The sequence below is a fragment of the Drosophila suzukii genome, chromosome Y, assembly GCF_043229965.1.
Source record: "Drosophila suzukii chromosome Y, CBGP_Dsuzu_IsoJpt1.0, whole genome shotgun sequence".
Lineage (NCBI taxonomy): Eukaryota > Metazoa > Arthropoda > Insecta > Diptera > Drosophilidae > Drosophila > Drosophila suzukii.
In genome coordinates, this window is record NC_092085.1 from 3,424,397 (window position 1) to 3,445,931 (window position 21,535).

General features: G+C 51.5%; 1 protein-coding gene and 1 long non-coding RNA gene across 3 annotated transcripts in view; one reads left to right on the plus strand and one right to left on the minus strand.

The window, feature by feature from the left end:
• The window catches only part of LOC139353662 (uncharacterized), a 397,947-nt gene that overhangs the window by 113,445 nt on the left and 262,967 nt on the right, over positions 1–21,535 (minus strand). The gene's annotated exons all lie outside the window — the stretch shown is intronic.
• LOC139353636 (uncharacterized) lies at positions 6,173–6,968 on the plus strand. The gene is made up of 2 exons (XM_070997978.1): positions 6,173–6,797; positions 6,865–6,968. The coding sequence occupies exons 1-2, from the start codon at positions 6,312–6,314 to the stop codon at positions 6,901–6,903; spliced, it is 525 nt and encodes a 174-aa protein (XP_070854079.1). The 5' UTR covers positions 6,173–6,311; the 3' UTR covers positions 6,904–6,968.

Below are 21,535 nucleotides of genomic sequence, written 5' to 3' on the forward strand. Positions count from 1 at the left end.
GAATGTCGCCGCTTTGGCTATGACCGCCAGATACTCACGGAGACCACCGGGGCAAGAGTTCGGCCAGAAACCTTTGTGCCCCTCATGCTGCTGAAGGAGGCGAATTGCGAAGCGACGGCAGCCTACTCAGCGAGCGTACTGCGAACGCTGCGTCGCACCGATAACGAGAGGAGAGAAGTAACAGCCTAGGTGGCTACCATTGCGCGAAGCAATACCTTGCGGTGATACCGCGCAGCCACGGCCCCCTACTCCTGTTCTCGAACTCACTTTTAATGTATATAGTTGTATGAAATAAATGAATATAAAAAAAAAACCAGGAGAGCAACGAAATATTCACCACGATAAGTGCAGCAAAAACCCGGAACAAAACGCGGCGGCAAAGCTTAACTAGCTCTCTTTTGGAAAAGGCGGTGCACGGGATCAGAAGTGCGAGGAGTCATTTTTGCAAAGGCGGTGCACGTGATCAGAAACAGGAGCTCTCTTTTGGAAAAGGAGGTGCACGGGATCAGAAGTGCGAGGAGTCATTTTTGCAAAGTCGGTGCACGGGATCAGAAACAGGTCTCTCTTTTGGAAAACGCGGCGCACCGGTGCGAGCAGTTCACTTTTGGAAAACGCAGCGCACCGGACCAGAAGTGCGAGCAGGTGACTTTTGGAAAACGCGGCGCACCGGACCAGAAGTGCGAGAAGCAGGGGACTCTTGCAAAAGCGGCGCACGGGATCAGAAGTGCGATCAGAGCAAATTTATGTGGACAACAGGAGTCTTTTGCCTTCGGGCTGATGCCAAGTGACCCAGAAAGGCGTTTACCTAGACGACCTCGAGGAGAGTGTGCCGGCCCAGGACCAGCGGCGGAGCACCCGGAGTCACGCGTGTGTGTGTGCGTGAGAGCGAGACGGGTGAGTGAGTGGAGTGAACCGCGTTTTGGCCAGCGAGAGTCCCGTGCAATGAGAAATTTCTCGAAGGCCTCGATGCGGTTTCGCCCAGAGTAGGCTAGAATTTATAAACCATGACCTAACCTAACCCGTTAATTTCGAGCACTGAAAAACATGAACCAAGAATTTAAATAAAGAATATTTTCTTACATATCTGAACACATGTTGTTGCCATGTTGTTCTTTTTCCCTTTGACTACTTTGATTTCCGATTTGATTTCCGAGCTGACTACACCGAGAGGAAGGGGTGGACCCAACTTTAGGAAACCCGTTGCTCATTAATTAAATAAAAATATTTCTCAGATATTAAAAATACTACGCACTGCCACACCCTCTTTCCAAAGGAACTTCGGGAAATATTTTTTTAAAAGGAAAATTTATTCTTCTTCTTTTATCACTGCCGGCTGTATTGAGCCAACTCGCGCCCGACTACACTGGGAAAACAAAATAAAGTAGAAACTCGAGTTACAAATGAATCAATAAAAATACCCCAATAAAAGTATTTCTCGCCTGATTTTAATGCAACTCGTAGGGGAAAAAAATCCAATCAAGCTGGCCACGGATAAATATGAATATTTCCAGACAAATGCCTAGATTTTAGGCCATAAATTCTGCCCTAGGGAAAAGTTGTCCCCATAATCGATCCCCTCTCTCTCGGCCTTCTCGTAGCGAATGCTATGAGCCAGGCCCAAATGCGCGTTACCGCTGACGCTTTTCACTCTGCTACAGACACCGAATAAACTGTTTCTCTCACTCCGTACCCCGGTGGCTGGCACTCTACATCTCACGCCAGCCAACCGATTTTCGTCTTAGACCTTTTTGTCCCATATCTTTACAAAGCCTACGAGACTTCTTTACAGAATGGAGCCCGAACAGGGACATGGGGTTTACGAAAATTTTAGACGACCTAAATATGGCCTAAATACCCATCTGTGTACAGAGTTTGAAAATTTTCGGTTCAGTCACTTAGAAGCGAAATTTTTAAGTCGGAACGTAAGGAGAGTCATATATCGAGGGACACAAAAATTTCTAGGGCAGGAAACAGGAAAATATATATATATTCAAAAATATACCAGCGCATCGAACATAACCTCAGAAAAAAAAACTTAGAATTTAAGCAGAGCACATGGCATTCGGGAGAACTTATACAAAAGTATACCCACACACAGCGAGAAATTTCTAACGCACGCAGACACACATACATGTATTTCTAAGCAGAGCAAAGTACATAACCTAAAATCAGAGATTCTTTGTTCCAAGCTCACGTGGCCAGCAAATCAAGTGAGGACGAAACACATACAGGCAGATAATCGGAAAGAGAGAGAGAGCGAGAGCCCTCTAGGCTAGCCAACTCAGGTCACGAGAGTTTCGAAAGAACGAGGTAGGGAAAAGCTAACGTATACTCCCTACAGCGCAGCCATTTTGTTTTTTTCGTTTTCACTCTCATCGTCGTCCCTCTCACACGAGCAGGAGTCGATCAAGTACAGGCAACGGGATCACATCATTGGGGGCTACTCATATAACCATCGCCGAGTCAACACGTGCATCGGCAGCTCTCAAAAACATCGTCGTGGAAAAATTCAAAACTACATCGTCGTCGAACAAAATTTAATCACCGTCGAGAAAATTTAGGATTTAAATCGTCGTTTGACATCGGATTGTGGTCACCATCGTTGCACGTGGGAATTCAGTGAATTCTTGGTGACAAATAAAATAAAATTTTCAATGAAGATTTTAACCAGTTCGAACATCGTTTGACCCTCGTCCAAGAATTTCTCTCGTCCTATCGAAACTTTTCCTGTCGTTTGCCAGTTAACTATTATTTCACAGCAATATGGGGGCGCGTTGGATTTCGTATCTCCGGAAGCGGGAATTTGAGGCGATTCTGAAGGAGTTTTCCTTGGAAGCAACCGGAACAGTTGAGGAAATGAGGAGCCGGCTGTCTGCTTTTAATAATCGGGACGACCACGTGCTGGAGATAGCCGAGCGGCTACAGGATTGCGAAGCGGAAATTACAGCCGCCCTAACGGATAGGAAGCAGCGTTCACCGACTCCGAACCCACACCCACCGGGTCCAACACAGCTTCAGGTGCCAGCACTGGAAGGCCGAGGTGCCGCCGATGTAGTCGGAGACACGGAGATCCATCCGGTCAAGCGGGATATTTTTCCCAGGAAATCAGAGGTGTCCGCAGCCACGCTAGCGGAAAAGCTGAAGAATTGGGGAATCACTTTTGACGGGACCACGGACCCCATAACCTTCATCCAACACCTCGAGGAACGAGCCACCGCACACGAAGTTGACGTGGAGAAGATGCCGCAGGCCTTCCCTGGTCTTTTGACGGATACAGCTGAGCACTGGTTTCGGACAAGCCAGCTGCTAGGAAAATCTTGGACGAACTTCAAGAAGGCGTTTCTTGACTTCTTTCTGCCACCCAGGTACTTTCAGCGACTCGAGGATGAGATCCGCACCAGAGATCAGCGACGGGGAGAGACTTTCAAACAATACCTAGTCAACATCAGACTCATGATGCACAGAGCGGGGTATAATGCGGAGCAGGAGTTGGACCGGATCTATGAAAATCTCCAACCGGAGTACCAGATGTACGCAAGGAGGCACGCCTTCACCACTTTGGAGCAACTTACCACTTTAGCGGTAAACTACGAGGTCACCCGCGATCGGAGCACAGGAAGCCATGCCAGAATGTTGGCCGAACCACAACCAGCGCCTAGAAGGAACGAGTACGAGATCCCAGCGTATGCAGGAGCATCACCAATAGGTCAACAGAATTTCACACGACCGGCCAGACGACCACCCACCCCAGCCACAGTTTTACAATCAGTTCCTCGAGTGGGGAACAGGTCAATGGTGCCGAACTTCAGTCTTGCTTGCAGGAATTGTGCCCAGGAGGGTCACCGTTTAGCTACATGTCGCAATCCCATAGTCCTCTTTTGTTGGGATTGTGGTCGCAGAGGAGTACGCACTCTCGAGTGTTGCCGTCGTACCCAGCCGGGCATGTCTGCCACTCTCCAATGCGGCCGCGCTTCGCTGCAGCTGTACCCTCTCCTAATAAGCAGCCCCACTAACGACTTAGCTATGCCTCCTCTCTTGACAAATGCGTTCACTCCAGCAAACAACGATCCAGATAACGAGGTGCAAACCACCCCGACCAGCAGTATTTTAGGGTCTCGAGACGACAACGCCGTGCGAAATAATCCATTTCGACGGAATCATGCTACTGTTTCAGCGGAACCAGTAGAGGAAGGGCGAGCGCCTTCCCCAGTCAGACCAGGATACACGCCTGACACTGGAGTAGCACTAGCCGCAATCACCGCAAACGCCGAGCAAGAAGAATTAGAACCCTGGGTAAACAAATTCCTACAGGAGGAATTGGCCAAATTCGAAGGATTGACGGGAGTGTCAAATATCGCTGAGCATACGATCACGATGCGAGATGATAAGCCCATCAAACAGAGGTATTTTCCTAAGAATCCCGCGATGCAGAGGATTATCGATGAGCAGATCGACGAACTGCTACGCAACGACTGTATAGAGCCTTCTCGGAGCCCCCACAGTGCCCCTATTGTACTCGTGGGCAAGAAATCTGGAGAGATGCGACTATGTGTAGATTTTCGACAACTAAATGCCCATTCTATTCCAGATGCATACCCGCTGCCAAGGATAACACACATCTGGGAGCGTCTGCGCCATGCCAAGTACATATCGACGCTCGATTTGAAGAGCGGATATTGGCAAATCCCTGTAGCCGAGTCCAGCCGCGAGTGCACAGCATTTACAGTCCCCGGGAGGGGCTTGTACCACTGGAAAGTGATGCCGTTTGGCCTCCACTCAGCACCAGCCCCATTCCATCGGGCGCTCGACAGCGTCATAGGACCGGACATGGAGCCCAGCGCGTTTGCGTATTTGGATGACATCATCATCATCGGCCGCACTCTGGAGGAGCATGTGCAGCATCTACAAGAAGTATTTCGACGGCTACGAAAGGCGAACCTTCGTCTCAACGCGAAGAAATGCAGTTTCTTTAAGCGCAGCCTGGTGTACTTGGGACACGTCATCAGTGAGGAGGGAATTCACACGGATCCCGACAAGATTTCGGCAGTACGGCGACTGAGTCCGCCCACCACATGCAAGGAGTTGAGGAGATGTCTGGGGATTGCGTCATGGTACAGGAGATTTGTACCCAACTTTGCCAGCGTAGTGCAGCCCATGTCTTTGCTACTCAAGAAAGGAAAGAAATGGCAATGGGAGCAGGAGCAGCAAGATGCGTTCGAGGAACTCAAAAGAAAACTCACGGAGGCGCCGGTTCTCGCCTGCTCCGACTTCAACGAGAAGTTCGTGTTGCAAACAGACGCCAGCGACATCGGCCTAGGAGCAGTTTTAACGCAGAAAATCCAGGGAAAAGAACGAGTCAACGAGAACGCATTCGCCAGCAGACGCCTCATCGCCGCCGAGGAGAACTACTCCGCCACAGAAAAGGAGTGTCTGGCTATCATATGGGCCATCAGGAAACTCAGATGCTACTTGGAAGGTTATCGATTTGAGGTGATAACGGACCACCTCGCCTTGAAGTGGCTCAACTCGATTGATAATCCCACCGGCCGCATAGCGCGCTGGGCGTTTGAACTGCAGCAGTACCAGTTTGACGTCACCTATCGACGCGGGAGCCAGAACATTGTTGCAGATGCACTTTCTCGACAGCCTTTGGAAGTACTTCAGATGATCCAGGAGGATAAGCCGGAATGCACATGGTACCAGCGGATGCTGAAACTTGTTCAGGACAGGCCTGAAGATTACCCGGACTACGCGTACGAGAACCAACAGCTCTATCGGCATATCGGATCCCGACCTGACGACGAAGACTCCGTGCCCTGGAAACTGTGCGTAGCCAAGGAACACCGACAGCGAGTACTGTCGGAATGCCATGACCAGCCGACGGCAGGACATCTCGGAATCAGGAAGACAACCACCCGCATCGCCCAGAGATATTACTGGCCAGGTCTTTTCCGCGATATTGCCAGGTATGTCCGCAAGTGTGACACCTGCCAACGGTTCAAAGTCAGCCAAACCAAACCGGCGGGTAAAATGTTCACCAGACAGATTAACGAGCCGTTCGATACTGTCTGCGCCGATTTTATTGGCCCCTTCCGCGATCCAAGAGTGGGAATACGATGCTGCTCGTATTCTTCGACGCCTTTTCGAAATGGGTTGAGTTGGTCCCCTTGAGAAAAGCTACTTCGGCGCATCTCGAAAAATCCTTTCGGGAGAGGATTTTGAATCACTTTGGTATTCCCCGAACATTTGTCTGCGATAATGGGACACAGTTTACGAGTCGTTCATTCAAAGCCTTCTGCAAGCAGGCGGGAATGGAGATCCAACATACAGCACCTTATACTCCGCAGCAGAACCCGACAGATAGGGCCAATCGCACCATTAAAACGATGGTCGCCCAGTATATCGAGGACAAGCAGACGACGTGGGACGAACTTCTGCCCGAACTGAATCTGGCAATTAATAGCAGCATCTCAGAATCAACCGGATTCAGTCCAGCGTTCATCGTCCAAGGCAGAGAGCCACGACTCCCACGAGCCTTGTATGATGAAGTGACTCCAGGACCAAGCCAAGCGCCACGTTCACCCGAAGCGAAAGCGGAATTGCTACGGGACATTTTCAAGGTAGTACAGGAGAACACTCAGAGAGCTTCGTTGGAGCAGCGGAAGCATTACGATCTCAGGCGACGTGCGTGGAGACCGACCATAGGATCGCTGGTCTTCGTAAAACAGCATCATTTGTCCAGGGCAGCGGATAACTTTGCCGCTAAGCTAGCACCCAAGTACGAGGGCCCGTACAAAGTAAAGTAAAAACCCAGTTAGTAATCGTTAAAACAAAGCACTAATACCCTTTTGTTCTCCCCTACAGACATGGCGTCGGACAACCCGTCACACCTGTGGCGCATGACAACACGCAAGCCACGGCCACCCACATTTCTCAACGCCCCCCGAAGTAGGAGGGGAATGTGAGGACTCGTTTGACCCCTAACAAATAGCGCCACCAACATCGCCAGCGCCAACAGCATCGGCCGCCAGCGCCAACAACATCGCCAGCTAGCAGCTACAACATCGCCAGCGTCAACAGCATCGGCCGCCAGCGCCAACAACAACGCCAGCTAGCAGCTACAACATCGCCAGCGCCAACAGCAAACAAAACCCTCGCGAATAACTTTGTAAAAAAAACATTGTACAGTGCATTTAATATATAAGCTTAGCCAATAATCATAAGATTTGTAGTTATATTGATACACAATAATTATTTTAGCTCAGCCTAAGCGATAGGTTCTGTTTACCTTTTCCCCCTCCGTTCTCACATCAGCAGTAGCCACACACACACACACCAGGAGAGCTTGGACGGATTGAAGAAGTGTGTGCAGTGAGTGAAGGTGTGGGATCCAGCGCTCCGCTGAAAAAGTCGGCCAGCAGCGTCCACATGCAGCGGCGCGGCAGCTCGCGGCTTCCAGTGGGCGGCTTAGGGACTCACCTGTCTCCGCACATGAAGGCAAACCCACCGTGAACTCCAGAAGGCATCTAGGCTGACATCGAGATTCCTCGGGAACCAAGCGGCACCAAGTAGCACTCTCTTGAGTGATTCTAGATGCACCTTCTCTCCAGCTTCCCACGCTTTGTGCCGCATTACGCTCAGCTGGCCTGAGCAGTGTTGCACAACGTCAGCAGATCCAGCTGATCGTAGGGCAAGCTGGCAAAAGCTCCCTGCCATGATAGACCGAGACCCTACATGTAGATGTCGTGCTGACGACTGCTACCCGCTACGGGTTGCACTTGTTGATCGGCGCTCAGCAGTAGCATACATCTAAGGGCTGCTGATCGAACTCCTTGGCAAGGAGTTTTTTTTTTTTTTTTTTTTTTTTTGTGTTAGTGGTGGTTTAAAGCATCGAAAGCCAACTCGGAGCTGAACTAGCTTGCCGAAGTCTGGGACTCTAACCCAGTAAAAACTCCACCCCCTCCCCGCTTCCCCGGCGGTACTGCCGTTAGGTATTACTTCGCCGGGGGGGGAATGCCCTTAGGGCTCTCTAGGATTCTATCCTTTTGGAATTTCGCAGTCTTTCTGCGATGCGCAGTTTTTTGAGTACTATTGTGGCCATGTTGCAAACCGCAGACCAATTTACTTCTGATTCAAGCATAATGTCCACCAGGTTACAAGCGGCTGGCGTCCTCCCAACCCTTATGCTCAGATCTCTTCGTTCATTTTCGAATCTCGGACAGACAAAAAACACGTGTTCTGCGTCTTCATTATCCGACTCGCAGAGTGGGCAGTGCGGATAACGTTCATGCTTAAACCTATTCAGATAGTATTTAAAGCATCCATGTCCCGTCAACAGTTGCGTTAAGTAGTAGTCCACATGTCCATGCTTCCGTCCCAGCCATCTCTGCAGTTCTGGGATAAGCTTATACGTCCATCGTCCTTTGCTACTATTTACCCACCTCTCTTTCCACTTAGCAATGGTGAGTTCTCTGCACCTTTTCCGTACGGATTCTGCAGTTGCGACCCCTGTGCTGCCCGCGCGGATGTTAGCTGATTCCACTGCCAGCAGATCAATCGGTATGCCTCCCGATATTACCAGCGCCGCGTCATGGGATACCGTGCGGAACGCACAGCATACCCGTAGTGCACACAATCTCTGCACGGAGTCGCCGTCTTGCATATAACTTCCATTTTTTGTGGCTCGAGCCCATATGGGAGCAGCGTACATCAGCGTCGATGTGACAGCACTAACCAGTAATCTACGTCCTGGTTGCCTTGGTCCCCGAGTGTTCGCCATAATTCGCGATATCGCGGCCGCGGTCCTACTTGCCTTGCCACTAGCGTACGCTAGATGTTCTTTGAAAGAAAGCCGGTGGTCGATCATGACGCCCAAGTATTTTAGGCTTGGACGCGATGTAATTGTGGCTTCTCCAATTTTGATAGTACCTGCCTCCACTTTCTGCCTGCTACTTATCAGGACTGCTTCAGTCTTGTGCGCTGCCAAGGCGAGTCCCTTGGAGTCGAGCCATGCGCTTGCTCGTTTCCCCGCTTCATTGCAGATTCCTTCCGCATCTGGGAGTTTCTTTGCCGTAACCACTATGGCCACGTCATCCGCGAAACCAATGAGTCGTGCCCCTTCGGGCATCGTGATCCTAAGTATCCCATCGTACATGACATTCCATAACAAAGGGCCTAGGACTGATCCTTGGGGAACTCCCCCGGTGACCCTGTGGGTCGATTGCCCGGAATCAGTATCGTACAGGAGCAGGCGGCCTTCAAAGTAGCTCGCTATTACTCTCTGTATATACACTGGTACATTTAAGTTGCTCAGTGCATTTAGTGTGTGGTGCCAGCTGGCGGAGTTGAAAGCGTTTTTTACATCCAACGTTGCCGCTAAGCAGTACTGCTTAGTGCCGTACAACCACCTTTTCCCCTAAATGGCTTTATCTGCGATTTCACACAGTTTACCGACGGCGTCGATGGTGAATAGCCCCTTCCGAAAACCATACTGCATCTCTGAGAGGCCGTTGGTTTCGGCAAGGGCACCTTCTAGCCGGGAGTGGATTATTCTTTCGAGAATTTTACCCACCGTGTCCAGCATGCAGAGTGGCCTATACGAAGAAGGCTCCTCCGCGGGTTTTTCCCCCTTTGGTATGAGTACCAGCCGCTGTGTTTTTCAGCGGCTAGGGAACACACCTTCCGTTAGGCATGCGTTATACATGTCAACGTACTCTTTAGTATTTGCTTTTATGGCAATTTTGAGAACTTTATTCGGGATTCCATCTGGTCCCGGTGCCTTGTCGTCCAGTATTGTCTTCAATACCTGGAGGACTTCTTCGGCACTTGTGAGCTTTATGCTCGCCCTGCTCACGATCAGTGAGGTCCGCGCCATACCTTCTTGCTCTGGGAATAGTGTTTCCACGATCCTTTTTAGGCTGACTGGGCATGTCGGTGATGGCCGACTAAATACCCGCAGCCGTTTTGTGGCGAGTTTATATGCGAAGCCCCATGGGTTGGAGTCTATTTCCTCGCAGATATTGTTAAAGCACCTGCGTTTGCTCTCTTTTATAGTTTTTTCCAGGGCTCGTCTCTTTTCCCTGAAGTATATTTGGAGTGCCTCAAATTCGGGCCTTCCTCTTGAGCGTTGGTATGCGCGTCTTTCCCTGTGGCAGTCTTTCCTGGCTTCCGCAATGGATTGGTTCCACCAGTATGCAGGTCTTCTTCTTGATGGGTTTTTCCCTCTTCTCTGCATAGATGCATCACAGGCTACCTTGGTGTACTCTGCGATGTGGTTTGCCCTTTCTTCAGCTGAGCCGCTTGTGGAGAGGTCCTCGAACAACATCTGTACCATCTCCACGTCTAGCGTTTCTATTTTGTACCCTGGCACGGTCTTAGGGACTCGTGGTGGGCCACTTCTAGAATTTATCGTGCAGATTATTGCTGCATGGTCACTACCCGTGTAGGTGTCACTAACCTCCCAGCTGGAGCCCGAGGCCAATCCAGTGTTCACAAATGTGAGGTCAATGAAGGAACTGGTGCCGGCTCTTGAAAAAGTCGGTTTTGTTCCAGAGTTCAGCAGCACTAGGTCAAGTGCGGCGAAGCTCTCAAGTAGCGCCTTTCCCCTCGCGTTGGTTCGGGGGGAGCCCCACTCCGTAGCCCAGGCATTAAAGTCCCCGGCAATTACGGCGGGGCGATTTTCCCGGGCGTCTTCTGCAATCTCTTCGAGCGCAGATGTTGCCTGGGGGAGGCTAAGGCCTGGCGGCAGGTAACAGCTATAGAAAGCTATACCATTCACTTGGGCCCTAGCGAAGCAATTTCCGCATTTTTTCTTGCTAATCTGTCGCCTTGGATTACCGCAGCTCCATATTGCCGATTTTTTGCTATTATTTGTTACCCATTCTCCGGAATTTTTATTCCTGTATTGCTCGCTTATGAGTGCCATGTCTACATTTTTCTCGATGACATTTTGCTCTAGCAACGATTGGGCAACCTCGCAATGGCTTAGGTTAATCTGAAGGAACTTCATTTACCCCTAAGCCCTTGCATAGCCCTCCTGAAGTACGGGCATTTCCCACTCATTGTTGGATGATCGCAATCTTTCTCCTTTTTGCGTTTGCATAGCATGCAGCAGGCCTTTGCTTTGCAGCCTCTGGCTTGGTGCTCCTTTGCGCCACAGTTGTAGCAGCATTTTCAGCAGTCCTCCTGGACCCTGCAATTCCCTGCTACATGGTTAAACTCCATACATTTAAAACACCTTTTAGGTGTTTGCTTTGAGCGGACTCTACACCAGGTCCATCCCAGCCTTATTTTGCCCTTCTCCAAGAGTCGCCTCCCTATGTCGGGCATAACTCTTAGTGTGGCGGTTTGGGTGCCTCCGTATGCCACCCTTAGGTTTACCACCGCGGACTCTGGCAGTTCCACATCAAATTGTGATTGAACCGCACATAAGATGTCTGCTTTGTCGGTGGTCTCATCGATGTCTTTTACCTCGATCAGCATTGTCTCAGTCAGCGCTCTGACGTCGACATTGTTGGCCAGGACAGCCTTCATTGTGGTCTGAAGCTCTACGGTTTTCGGGTCAGAGACCTTGTTTAGAATCACTAGGAGTTCCCCCTTTGCTGTTCGCCTAACGGCCTGTACTGCTTGTCCTAGCTCCTTAAGCTGCGGTTCAGCCTTAACCTTTTTAAGGATGTCGGCATAGGACCCTCCAGCAGAGGCTGCGATGACTATCGCGTCGTTCCGTGGCGGTCGCACCTTGGGCTTCCGGACCTTCTGCTTCACCTGTGTCCACTCCTCTGGCTTCTTCCCAGGTTTTTGGGGCTTGCTGGTGCTAACTGTCCCAGCATGTCTCCCTTTCTTTACACCTTGACTGGCATCACTTGCCGGTGCCTTATGCATCGCCTTTTTCGCTGGTACCGCTAGCGTCATCCCAGTTTCTTGACCCCTGGGTCGCTTGCTGGTGCCGCTCGCGAGCACTTCTGCGCAGGTTTTTTTTGCTATCTCCTTAGCTTTTTCCTGTTCTTCGACTATGCATTGCACAGCCGACAGGACTTCCCTCTGGAGATAGTCGATGTCGTCGACTATATTCCTCATGGGGTTAGTAATGGAACGCTTTCCTTCCATTAGCTTCTTCAGCTCCCTGGCCTTTGATCCCAGGCCCGTCAGCTGCTTCAGCATATCCCCCTGCTCCTCATCTGCAGGTTATGGGCTGCTTTTATCTCCTGCTGGGGGGGTGCCAGGCTGCCTGCCACTGCACTCCACCCTTTTTTCTGGCGATCTCGCCATTACACTGCTTTTTTTAGAAGGGTCAGCTCCCGTGTTGGCCCAGTCAGGTAGACTGGACAAAGGCGTGTGGAAGCCGTCGGCATTAGCCGGCGCCGCCAGGCCTTTGTTTGCCGGCGTGCCTCCACTATTGGTTGGCCCAACCCCTAGGCTAGCGCCAGGGTGTTGTGCCCCCGATCCCCTGCCCGCCATTTCCCCGCCTGGGGAGTTCGATGGTACTGCAGTAAGCTTGGATCTTTACCCGCAGTATCTGCTGTTTTCCAATCGGACTTTAATATTTTCATGAATTATTAAATAAAGGGGGATAAGTCTTAGTAATAAGACTTATGGTTTTTATTTTCTAATTTTTTTTTTTTTTAGAGAGCCACCCAAAATTCCCTACGTGCTACGGCACGCACTTATTTATGTGCTTGGCCTGCACCCTGTCCGAAGCTTGCTGCTATAGCACCCGCAGCCCCTTTCGCACACTACGATCAGCTGGTCGCGCAAGCGCTTTCCACCACTGATTCAGTGTTTGCAAAAATAGAAAGCGCGAGTGAAAAAATTTGGCAACTGCTAAACAAACAACGAGTGGAAAGTAATAAGAGGCAGAGATGCCTCCCCTCCCTCATCTACGACCGGCCCCTGCCTGGCCGCCAAACCTGTTGGGGATAGATTCCCAAGCTGCTCCTGGATGTCGTCCACGGCCTCCCGTCCAGCTGAAAACTTCAAGGAATAAACGGAGCGATTTTAGAACGCGTCCGCACTCTCTGCTTTCACAACTCTCTCTCCTCTTGGCAAGGAGTCCGGGACCGAACGAGTGTCACCACGTCTGCACGGCAGAGGTCTTCCTGGTGCCAAAGGTCAAGGAGCAGACCGACTGCCAACCCCCCCGCTAACGCGGTACACCGTGAAACGGGGCTCTGGCGACCGAGTAGAGGCGGTATAACCTCCATCGGAAAGTCGTGGGGAAATCCGCGGCCACCGGTGGAAACCTCGATCCGCGCACACCGAACTTATCGCAAAAAACCCACGTAGCGTCTGACCCATACTGGGCGGCTGCGTGGTCTGCGTCTGTGCCATATTGGCCGGCAGTCACGTCACCTGGCAGCAGGTATAAAATGCAAACAACCTGGCAGTAGGTTTAAAATGCAAACAACCTGGCAGTAGGTATAAAATGCAACAAATGAAAGGAATGTCGACAAAAAACGAAACTACTCCAGGTGGCAACCACACAAGTGGAAATCCACCCGTGGGAACCCCCACGGCCAGGGCACGGATTCTGGAGGCCCTAAATCCCATTCCCAACAACAAACCTGACGAGACGGTGGCGAACTTGGCCGTCTCGACAGTGAATGCACCAAGTTTAAGCAGGAGGATTGAAAACAAAGGTACGGAAGCAGCCGGAGCGTTCAAGAGCAGCTCGAAGCTTCTTAGGTCACCAGTCCTGGAAAAGCCCGCGGGCCAGCCGTCCACGCGGGAAGATGATAAGTTGCAGGACGCGGCCAAGCGCCAAAGAGACCCAGGCAGCCCAACCGGTGAGCAAAGAACTGCCTCTGCCAAGAGGCCCAAAGCGGACCAGGAGCTCACTGGACCAGAACAGCTCGCGGAGATTGGAGCGCTTCTCGACGAAGTCCTCCACCTCACGAGCGTAATGCAGGTGCGTCACATCTATGTGACCATGAAAGCGATGTTCTCGAGGATGAAGTCCCTCCAAGAAGGTGCAGTGATCTCCTTCAACCAAGTTGGAGACTCCCACCAGCAAAAAGAGCCCACGGAGTGCAACAAGTGCAAAGGCCCTCTCCGAAACAGCGAGAGCAAGGAGCAACAGACTCCGGTTTGTCTTCAAAAGGACAACGCCGCTCAAACGGAGTTCTGGCGAAACGCGACACAAGGCCCCATGGTCACCAGCGCGGCGCAAACAGACAAGTGGCGAAGGCTTAGCCAACCCGGCACGGTTTTAAACGGGGGAGAGCCCCCGACTTCACCAGCGCAATCGTCTGCGCGAAGAGCGCCAGCGGGATCCCAGCAGAAAAAGAAGAGAAACCCACATGAGGAGCATGCCAAAAAACGGGACCCCAGAGGAAAAACAGCCGCGGGAGGCAGCGCTGGAAAGGACGATGGAAAGGACGCGACCACCGCCTGGAGAAAGGCTGCTCCAAAAAAGCGGGCGCGAAAGCCTCACCGCCCGGACGCCCTTATAGTGGAGGCAAATGGCAAGACCTACAGCGAAGTCTTAGCGATGGTAACCCGTAGGGACGACGGCAAGCTACAAAGCCTCAGCACCCGTGTAAACAAGGTCCGGCGCACAGCGAACGGGAACCTTCTTCTGGAGCTCAACAGAAGCGAGGACACCAGCACGGAGGAAATAAAAGAGAGCCTTGAGGCTGTCCTAGGAGAAGCGACTGCGGTTCGAGCGCTATCCGAAAGCGCAAGGACAAGGACGGTGGTGATTAGCGACCTTGACCCGCTAGTTGAGGCCGTAGATGTCACCAAAGCTCTGGTGGACCAATTCGCCGTGAACGCCGAATCGGTCAAATTGAGGAGTCTACGTCCATCACACAGAGACACCCAGACGGCAGTGGTTGGACTGCCCAGCAGAGACGCAGAAGCGGTTCTCTGCAAGGGTAAAATCAAGTTAGGATGGTCTATCTGCAAGGTGAAGGAGAGGGACTCGCAGCCCAGGTGCTACAAGTGCCTAGAGATTGGCCACATTGCTATAAAGTGTCATAGCAAAGTGGACAGAAGTGGGTGCTGCATTAAGTGCGGCAAGACGGGGCACAAAATCGCTCAGTGTCCCAACGAGAGCGTATGCTTTATATGCACCGAAGGAGGACCGAAGTCGAGGAACCACCAAGCAGGAAGCAGGCGGTGTCCTCACGCCGCAAAAAGAGCCGTAGCCAAACCCCGCGAATGGAAGTGATCCAGATAAACCTGAATCACTGCCGGGCTGCGCAGGACTTACTCCTGCAGTCAGCGAGGGAATGTAAGGCGGACCTGGCTGTCATCAGTGAACCCTACAAAGTCAAAGACTGGATAACGGACACATCGGGCAAGGCCGCGATATGGCTGTGCAGAAGAAACGGTAAATCCTTTCTGGATGTGCACAAGGGCTCGGGTTTCGCCCGAGCTCGTATAGGCGAAATGTGGGTATACAGCTGCTATCTAGCACCTAGCCTCTCCACGACGGACTTTAGCCATGCCTTGGACACGATCGCCTTTGACGCAAGGGGCCGTTACCCCGCTATCATCGCAGGCGACTTCAACGCGTGGGCCGAAGAATGGGGATGCCCCAGCAGCAACATAAGGGGGCACACCCTACTCAATGCCTTTGCAACGCTAGACGTCACGCTGCTAAACGAAGGGATCCAGGAGACGTTCAATCGGGCTGGAGCTGGGTCTATCATAGACCTCACATTTGTGAGCTCCGCGTTAGCCCGGCGCTCTCACTGGAGAATCGGCGACTTCTTCACGGCCAGCGACCACGAGGCAATCTTATGCACAGTGGGCACACGGCCAGGACCAGAAACCCGTAACAGAGCAGTCAAGGGCTACCACCAGGAGACGCTAAACGCCGAGGCGATGAGCAGGTGCCTCGCCGACATGCACTGCTCCACTGAAGCAGACGCGAACACCAACGCGGACGCGATAGCAGCCAGCTTGGAGGATGCGTGCAGGACAGGGATGCTGATGCGCAAACCATACAGTAGAGACCACGAGCCGGTACCTTGGTGGAACTCGGAGATAGCGACCCTCAGAAGGATCTGCCTCAGAGCCAGAAGGGCTCTTCAACGGTCAAGAAGGACCGACAGGGCCGAGGCCGCACACGTCGTCTTCAAGCAAGCCAGGACGACCCTGAAGCACGCCATTCTGGACAGCAAACGGGAATGTTTCCTGAAGCTGTGCGACGCAGCCAAACAGGATCCGTGGGGTGGGGCCTACAGCGAGTTAACGGAGGCAGCCGCTATCCAACGGACCCTGAATCCCTTAGTGAGATTGTTCGCACATTGTTTCGTTCAGGTAGCGTCAAAGAAAGCACACAGCACGAAACGGCGCCTACGTGGGAGATCGAGGAAGTAACGGAGCCGAGGTTGCTGAAACAGGACGCAGCCTGCAGAACTATAAAACCCAAGGACCCGACGCAGTGCCCAACAGAGCAATGAAGGTGGCGCTTGCGCTTCGGCTAGGCACTTTCGCGGATCTCTACAATGCCTGCCTGCGCGAGGGAACATTTCCCCGGAGATGGAAAGTACAGAATCTGCTTCTACTCAACAAACCTGGGAAGCCGCCTGGTGAAGCTTCCTCCTACAGGCCAATTCGTCTGCTTGACACTGTTGACAAAGTGTTTCAGAAGCTTATCTCGAAACGGCTAAACCTGGCCATAGATGCGGCTGGTGGCCTATCCCCCACCCAGTTTGGTTTACGCAAAGGAAAGTCCACGCTGGACGCGATCCGAACGGTCACCGGGATAGCTGCGGAAGCCATACGCGGGAAGCGTTGGAAAGGCGGCACAAAGAAGTACTGCCTTCTGGTCACGCTCGACATCAAAAACGCGTTCAACACGGCGAACTGGACGAGGATCATGCAGGCACTAAGGCGGCTACGGATTCCGGAGTACCTCACCAGGTTAGTCGACAGCTACCTCGGCGAAAGGGTGCTGCTTTTCGATACGAGCGACGGCCCGAAAGAGTACTGCGTAACTGCTGGGGTTCCACAAGGATCGGTCCTGGGCCCCCTGTTGTGGAACACTATGTACGACGGAGTGCTGAGGCTTCCCATGCCTGCAAACGTCCACGTGACTGGCTTCGCGGACGACGTCGCCATCACGATCGTGGCCAAGACGATAGCCGAAGTGGAGGGCATGGCAAACACTGCGGTGAGGAAGGTGGAATCATGGCTCTCACTCGCCGGGCTCCAACTCGCGGCACATAAAACAGAGGCCGTCCTTATAAGCAGCCGGCAACTCGTCGTGACGGCCAAGCTGACGGTCGGAGGGGTTGACATTGTCTCGCAAAGAGCCATAAAATACCTAGGCGTCATGATAGACACCAGGCTGTCCTACAAAGAGCACCTAGAGTACGCCAATAAGAAGGCCGCTGCGACCGCCAGATCGCTCGCGCGGATTCTCCTGAACACAAGGGGCCCAAAGCAGGAACGGAGGAAACTCATAGCGAGCGTCGTCACGTCCCAAGTACTTTATGCCGCCCCGGTGTGGGCTAAAGCCGCCACGACGCCCTCGTATATGAGTGGCGTGGCTCGCACGCACAGACTATGTGCAACAAGGATATCGTGTGCCTTCCGGACAATCTCTGAGGAAGCTGCGCTGGTCATAGCTGGTCTAGTTCCGGTGCAAGAACTGGTAAGAGAGGCGGTAGAAGTGGAGGAAACGGTCACGACCACGGACGACCAAACTAGGCGCGAGGCAAGACGGCCCGCGAGAGAGAGATCCATCTCTCGGTGGCAGGAGAGGTGGGATTCCGCAACCTCTGGACGCTGGACCCACGATCTGATTCCCGTCTTGAGTCCGTGGCTGGAAAGGAGGCACGGGCAGGTGGACTTCTACCTGACCCAAATCTTGAGTGGGCACGGATGCTTCCGGTCGTACCTGAAGAAGTACGGTCACGACACGAGTGACGGATGCCCATCCTGCGGCTCTGGAATCGAGGAGAACGCACGCCACGTCCTGTTCGAGTGCGTGCGGTTCGTAGAGGACAGGACCGCCCTGGAAATAGCGACCGGTGTCAGCACTAGCCCCAGCACGCTAGTGCCAACCATGCTAAGAGGCCAAACGGAGTGGGACGCGACGACCAAATTCGCTGCGTCTGTAATGCGAAAACTCAGGATAGCTGAGAGAGAGAGGAGAGGCCTGGACACGTAAGCTGCCGCGGTTGTGCGAAGCATTGCTTTGCGGCCGTACCGCACAACATCTGCAGTTTACGCCCGTTTATCTTCTAAATGTATATTTATTAGTTGTAGTAATAAAGCTAAAAAAATGGAATACAAAAAAAAACACCAGGAGAGCAACGAAATATTCACCACGATAAGTGCAGCGCCGCACAGGAGCAAGCGAGAGAGGACATGCGATCGAGGAGGAAAACAACCCCCGAAAATTGGCACGCGCCAAGGGAAGAGCGAGAGAAAAGGAGTACCGAAACTTCGACAAGTGGAAAAAACCCAGAGCAGCCGAAAACTTGAACAAAACGCGACGGCAAAGCTTGACTAGCTCTCTTTTGGAAAAGGCGGTGTACGGGATCAGAAGTGCTAGGAGTCATTTTTGCAAAGGCGGTGCACGGGATCAGAAACAGGAGCTCTCTTTTGGAAAAGGCGGTGCACGGGATCAGAAGTGCGAGGAGTCATTTTTGCAAAGGCGGTGCACGGGATCAGAAACAGGTCTCTTTTTTGGAAAACGCGGCGCACCGGACCAGAAGTGCGAGCAGTTCACTTTTGGACTTTTGGAAAAAGCGGCGCACAGGACCAGAAGTGCGAGAAGCAGGGGACTCTTGCAAAGGCGGCGCACGGGATCAGAAGTGCGAGCAGAGCATATTTATGTGGACAACAGGAGTCTTTTGCCTTCGGGCTGATGCCAAGTGACCCAGGAAGGAGTTTACCTAGACGACCTCGAGGAGAGTGTGCCTGCCCAGGACCAGCGGCGGAGCACCCGGAGTCACGCGTGTGTGTGTGCGTGAGAGTCCCGTGCAATGAGAAATTTCTCGAGGGCCTCGATGCGGTTTCGCCCAGAGTAGGCTAGAATTTATAAACCATGACCTAACCTAACCCGTTAATTGCGAGCACTGAGAAAAAAAAAACATGAACCAAGAATTTAAACAAAGAATATTTTCTTACATATCTGAACACATGTTGTTGCCATGTTGTTCTTTTTCCCTTTGACTACTTTGATTTCTGATTTGATTTCCGAGCTGACTACACCGAGAGAAAGGGGTGGACCCAACTTTAGGAAACCTGTTGCTCATTAATTAAATAAAAATATTTCTCAGATATTAAAAATACTACGCACTGCCACACCCTCTTTCCAAAGGAACTTCGCGAAATATTTTTTTAAAAGGAAAATTTATTCTTCTTCTTCTATCACTGCCGGCTGTATTGAGCCAACTCGCGCCCGACTACACTGGGAAAACAAAATAAAGTAGAAACTCGAGTTACAAATGAATCAATAAAAATACCCCAATAAATGTATTTCTCGCCTGATTTTAATGCAACTCGTAGGGAAAAAAATTCAATCAAGCTGGCCACGCATAAATATGAATATTTCCAGACAAATGCCTAGATTTTAGGCCATAAATTCTGCCCTAGGGAAAAGTTGTCCGCATAATCGATCCCCTCTATCTCGGCCTTCTCGTAGCGAATGCTATGAGCCAGGCCCAAATGCGCGTTACCGCTGACGTTTTTCACTCTGCTACAGACACCGAATAAACTGTTTCTCTCACTCCGTACCCCGGTGGCTGGCACTCTACATCTCACGCCAGCCAACCGATTTTCGTATTAGACCTTTTTGTCCCATATCTTTACAAATATTTTCGGTAAAGAGACCCTGGCGGGACTGAGTATATCCCAGCCTACGAGACTTCTTTACAACTTTCAATGTTGTTTTGCGTCTGTTGTGTTTGCTTGCTGTGGCCGCTCGCTTGTGTTTTCCGTTTGTTGCTGTTTTTTGAATATAAAATAAACGACGCGCCGAAAGTAATTGTTATTTGTTCCCCGTGCCCCGTGTTTTTTTCGCGTCTAGTAGTCCTTGTGCCCGTCGAACGGAAGTGTCAAACTCATCAGTGCTAGTCGCCCCAGTTGTGCAGTCAGTAGGACCACAAGTTTCCACATTTCCACACACGACAGGCCTGTTTGCTGCTCTCTCTGCCCGGCAAACAAACATTTGGTGAATATTTTCTACACTTTTTGTTCGGTCGTGTTTTTATACCCGTTACTCGTAGAGTAAAAGGGTATACTAGATTCGTCGGAAAGTATGTAACAGGCAGAAGGAAGCGTTTCCGACCCCATAAAGTATATATATTCTTGATCAGGATCACTAGCCGAGTCGATCTAGCCATGTCCGTCTGTCCGTCTGTCCGTCTGTCCGTCTGTCTGTCCGGATGAACTCTGAGATCTCGGAAACTATGAGAGCTAGGCTATTGAGATTTGGCGTACAGATTCCTGAGCTTCTTACGCAGCGCAAGTTTGTTTCAGTAGACTGCCACGCCCACTCTAACGCCCACAAACCGCCCAAAACTGTAACTCCTACAGTTTTGATGCTATATAAAAAATTTTAACTGAAATGTATTGTTCTCATCAATACCTATCGATTGACCTAAAAAAAAGTTTGCCACGCCCACTTAAACGCCCACAAACCGCGAAAACCTGTGACGCCCACAATTTGCATGCTAGATAAAAAATTTTAACTGAAATGTATTGGTGTCGTCAATACCTATCTATTGATCCAAAAATAAATTTGCCACGTCCACTCTAACGCCCATAACGCTTAAATCTGTCTACCGCCGGTAGGTGGCGCATTTTAATCTCGCTTTGCTGCTTGCATATCTCCATTTCCCTTTGAGTAACGGGTATCTGATAGTCGAGGTACTCGACTATAGCGTTCTTCCTTGTTTTTATTTTGCTAAAGTCACGTTGTGCCATCGGTATTGTTTTCGTTTCGGTTTTCGGGGAACAGTGCCGTTGTTCGTCTTGGGGGTCTAGTGACCTTGCGCGACCCGCACCATGGACCTGCGCAGCTGGCGTAAGGTCCTTATCCAGTAGGTCATCGAGTGTCGCTTCACCGAACACAACTTCATCACACTGGAGCAGTCGGACATCGATGCCTTCTTCTCGATCTACGTGCAAAAGGCCCAGGTGGCGCCGGTAGAGGAGGAGAACGCGCTGCCGGCCCAGCCTGGGGAGCACCGCTCTAAATGTTTGTTTGCCGGGCAGAGAGAGCAGCAAACAGGCCTGTCGTGTATGGAAATGTGGAAACTTGTGGTCCTACTGACTGCACAACTGGGGCGACTAGGTCTCTTTACCGAAAATATTTGTAAAGATATGGGACAAAAAGGTCTAATACGAAAATCGGTTGGCTGGCGTGAGATGTAGAGTGCCAGCCACCGGGGTACGGAGTGAGAGAAACAGTTTATTCGGTGTCTGTAGCAGAGTGAAAAGCGTCAGCGGTAACGCGCATTTGGGCCTGGCTCATAGCATTCGCTACGAGAAGGCCGAGATAGAGGGGATCGATTATGGGGACAACTTTTCCCTAGGGCAGAATTTATGGCCTAAAATCTAGGCATTTGTCTGG

Excerpts from the sequence above, each read along its gene's own strand:
- LOC139353636 (XM_070997978.1), top strand. The coding sequence starts at position 6,312 with ATGGAGATCCAACATACAGCACCTTATACTCCGCAGCAGAACCCGACA. Across the intron at positions 6,798-6,864 it reads AGTACGAGGGCCCGTACAAA|ACATGGCGTCGGACAACCCG; the intron begins GTAAAGTAAAAA and ends TCTCCCCTACAG.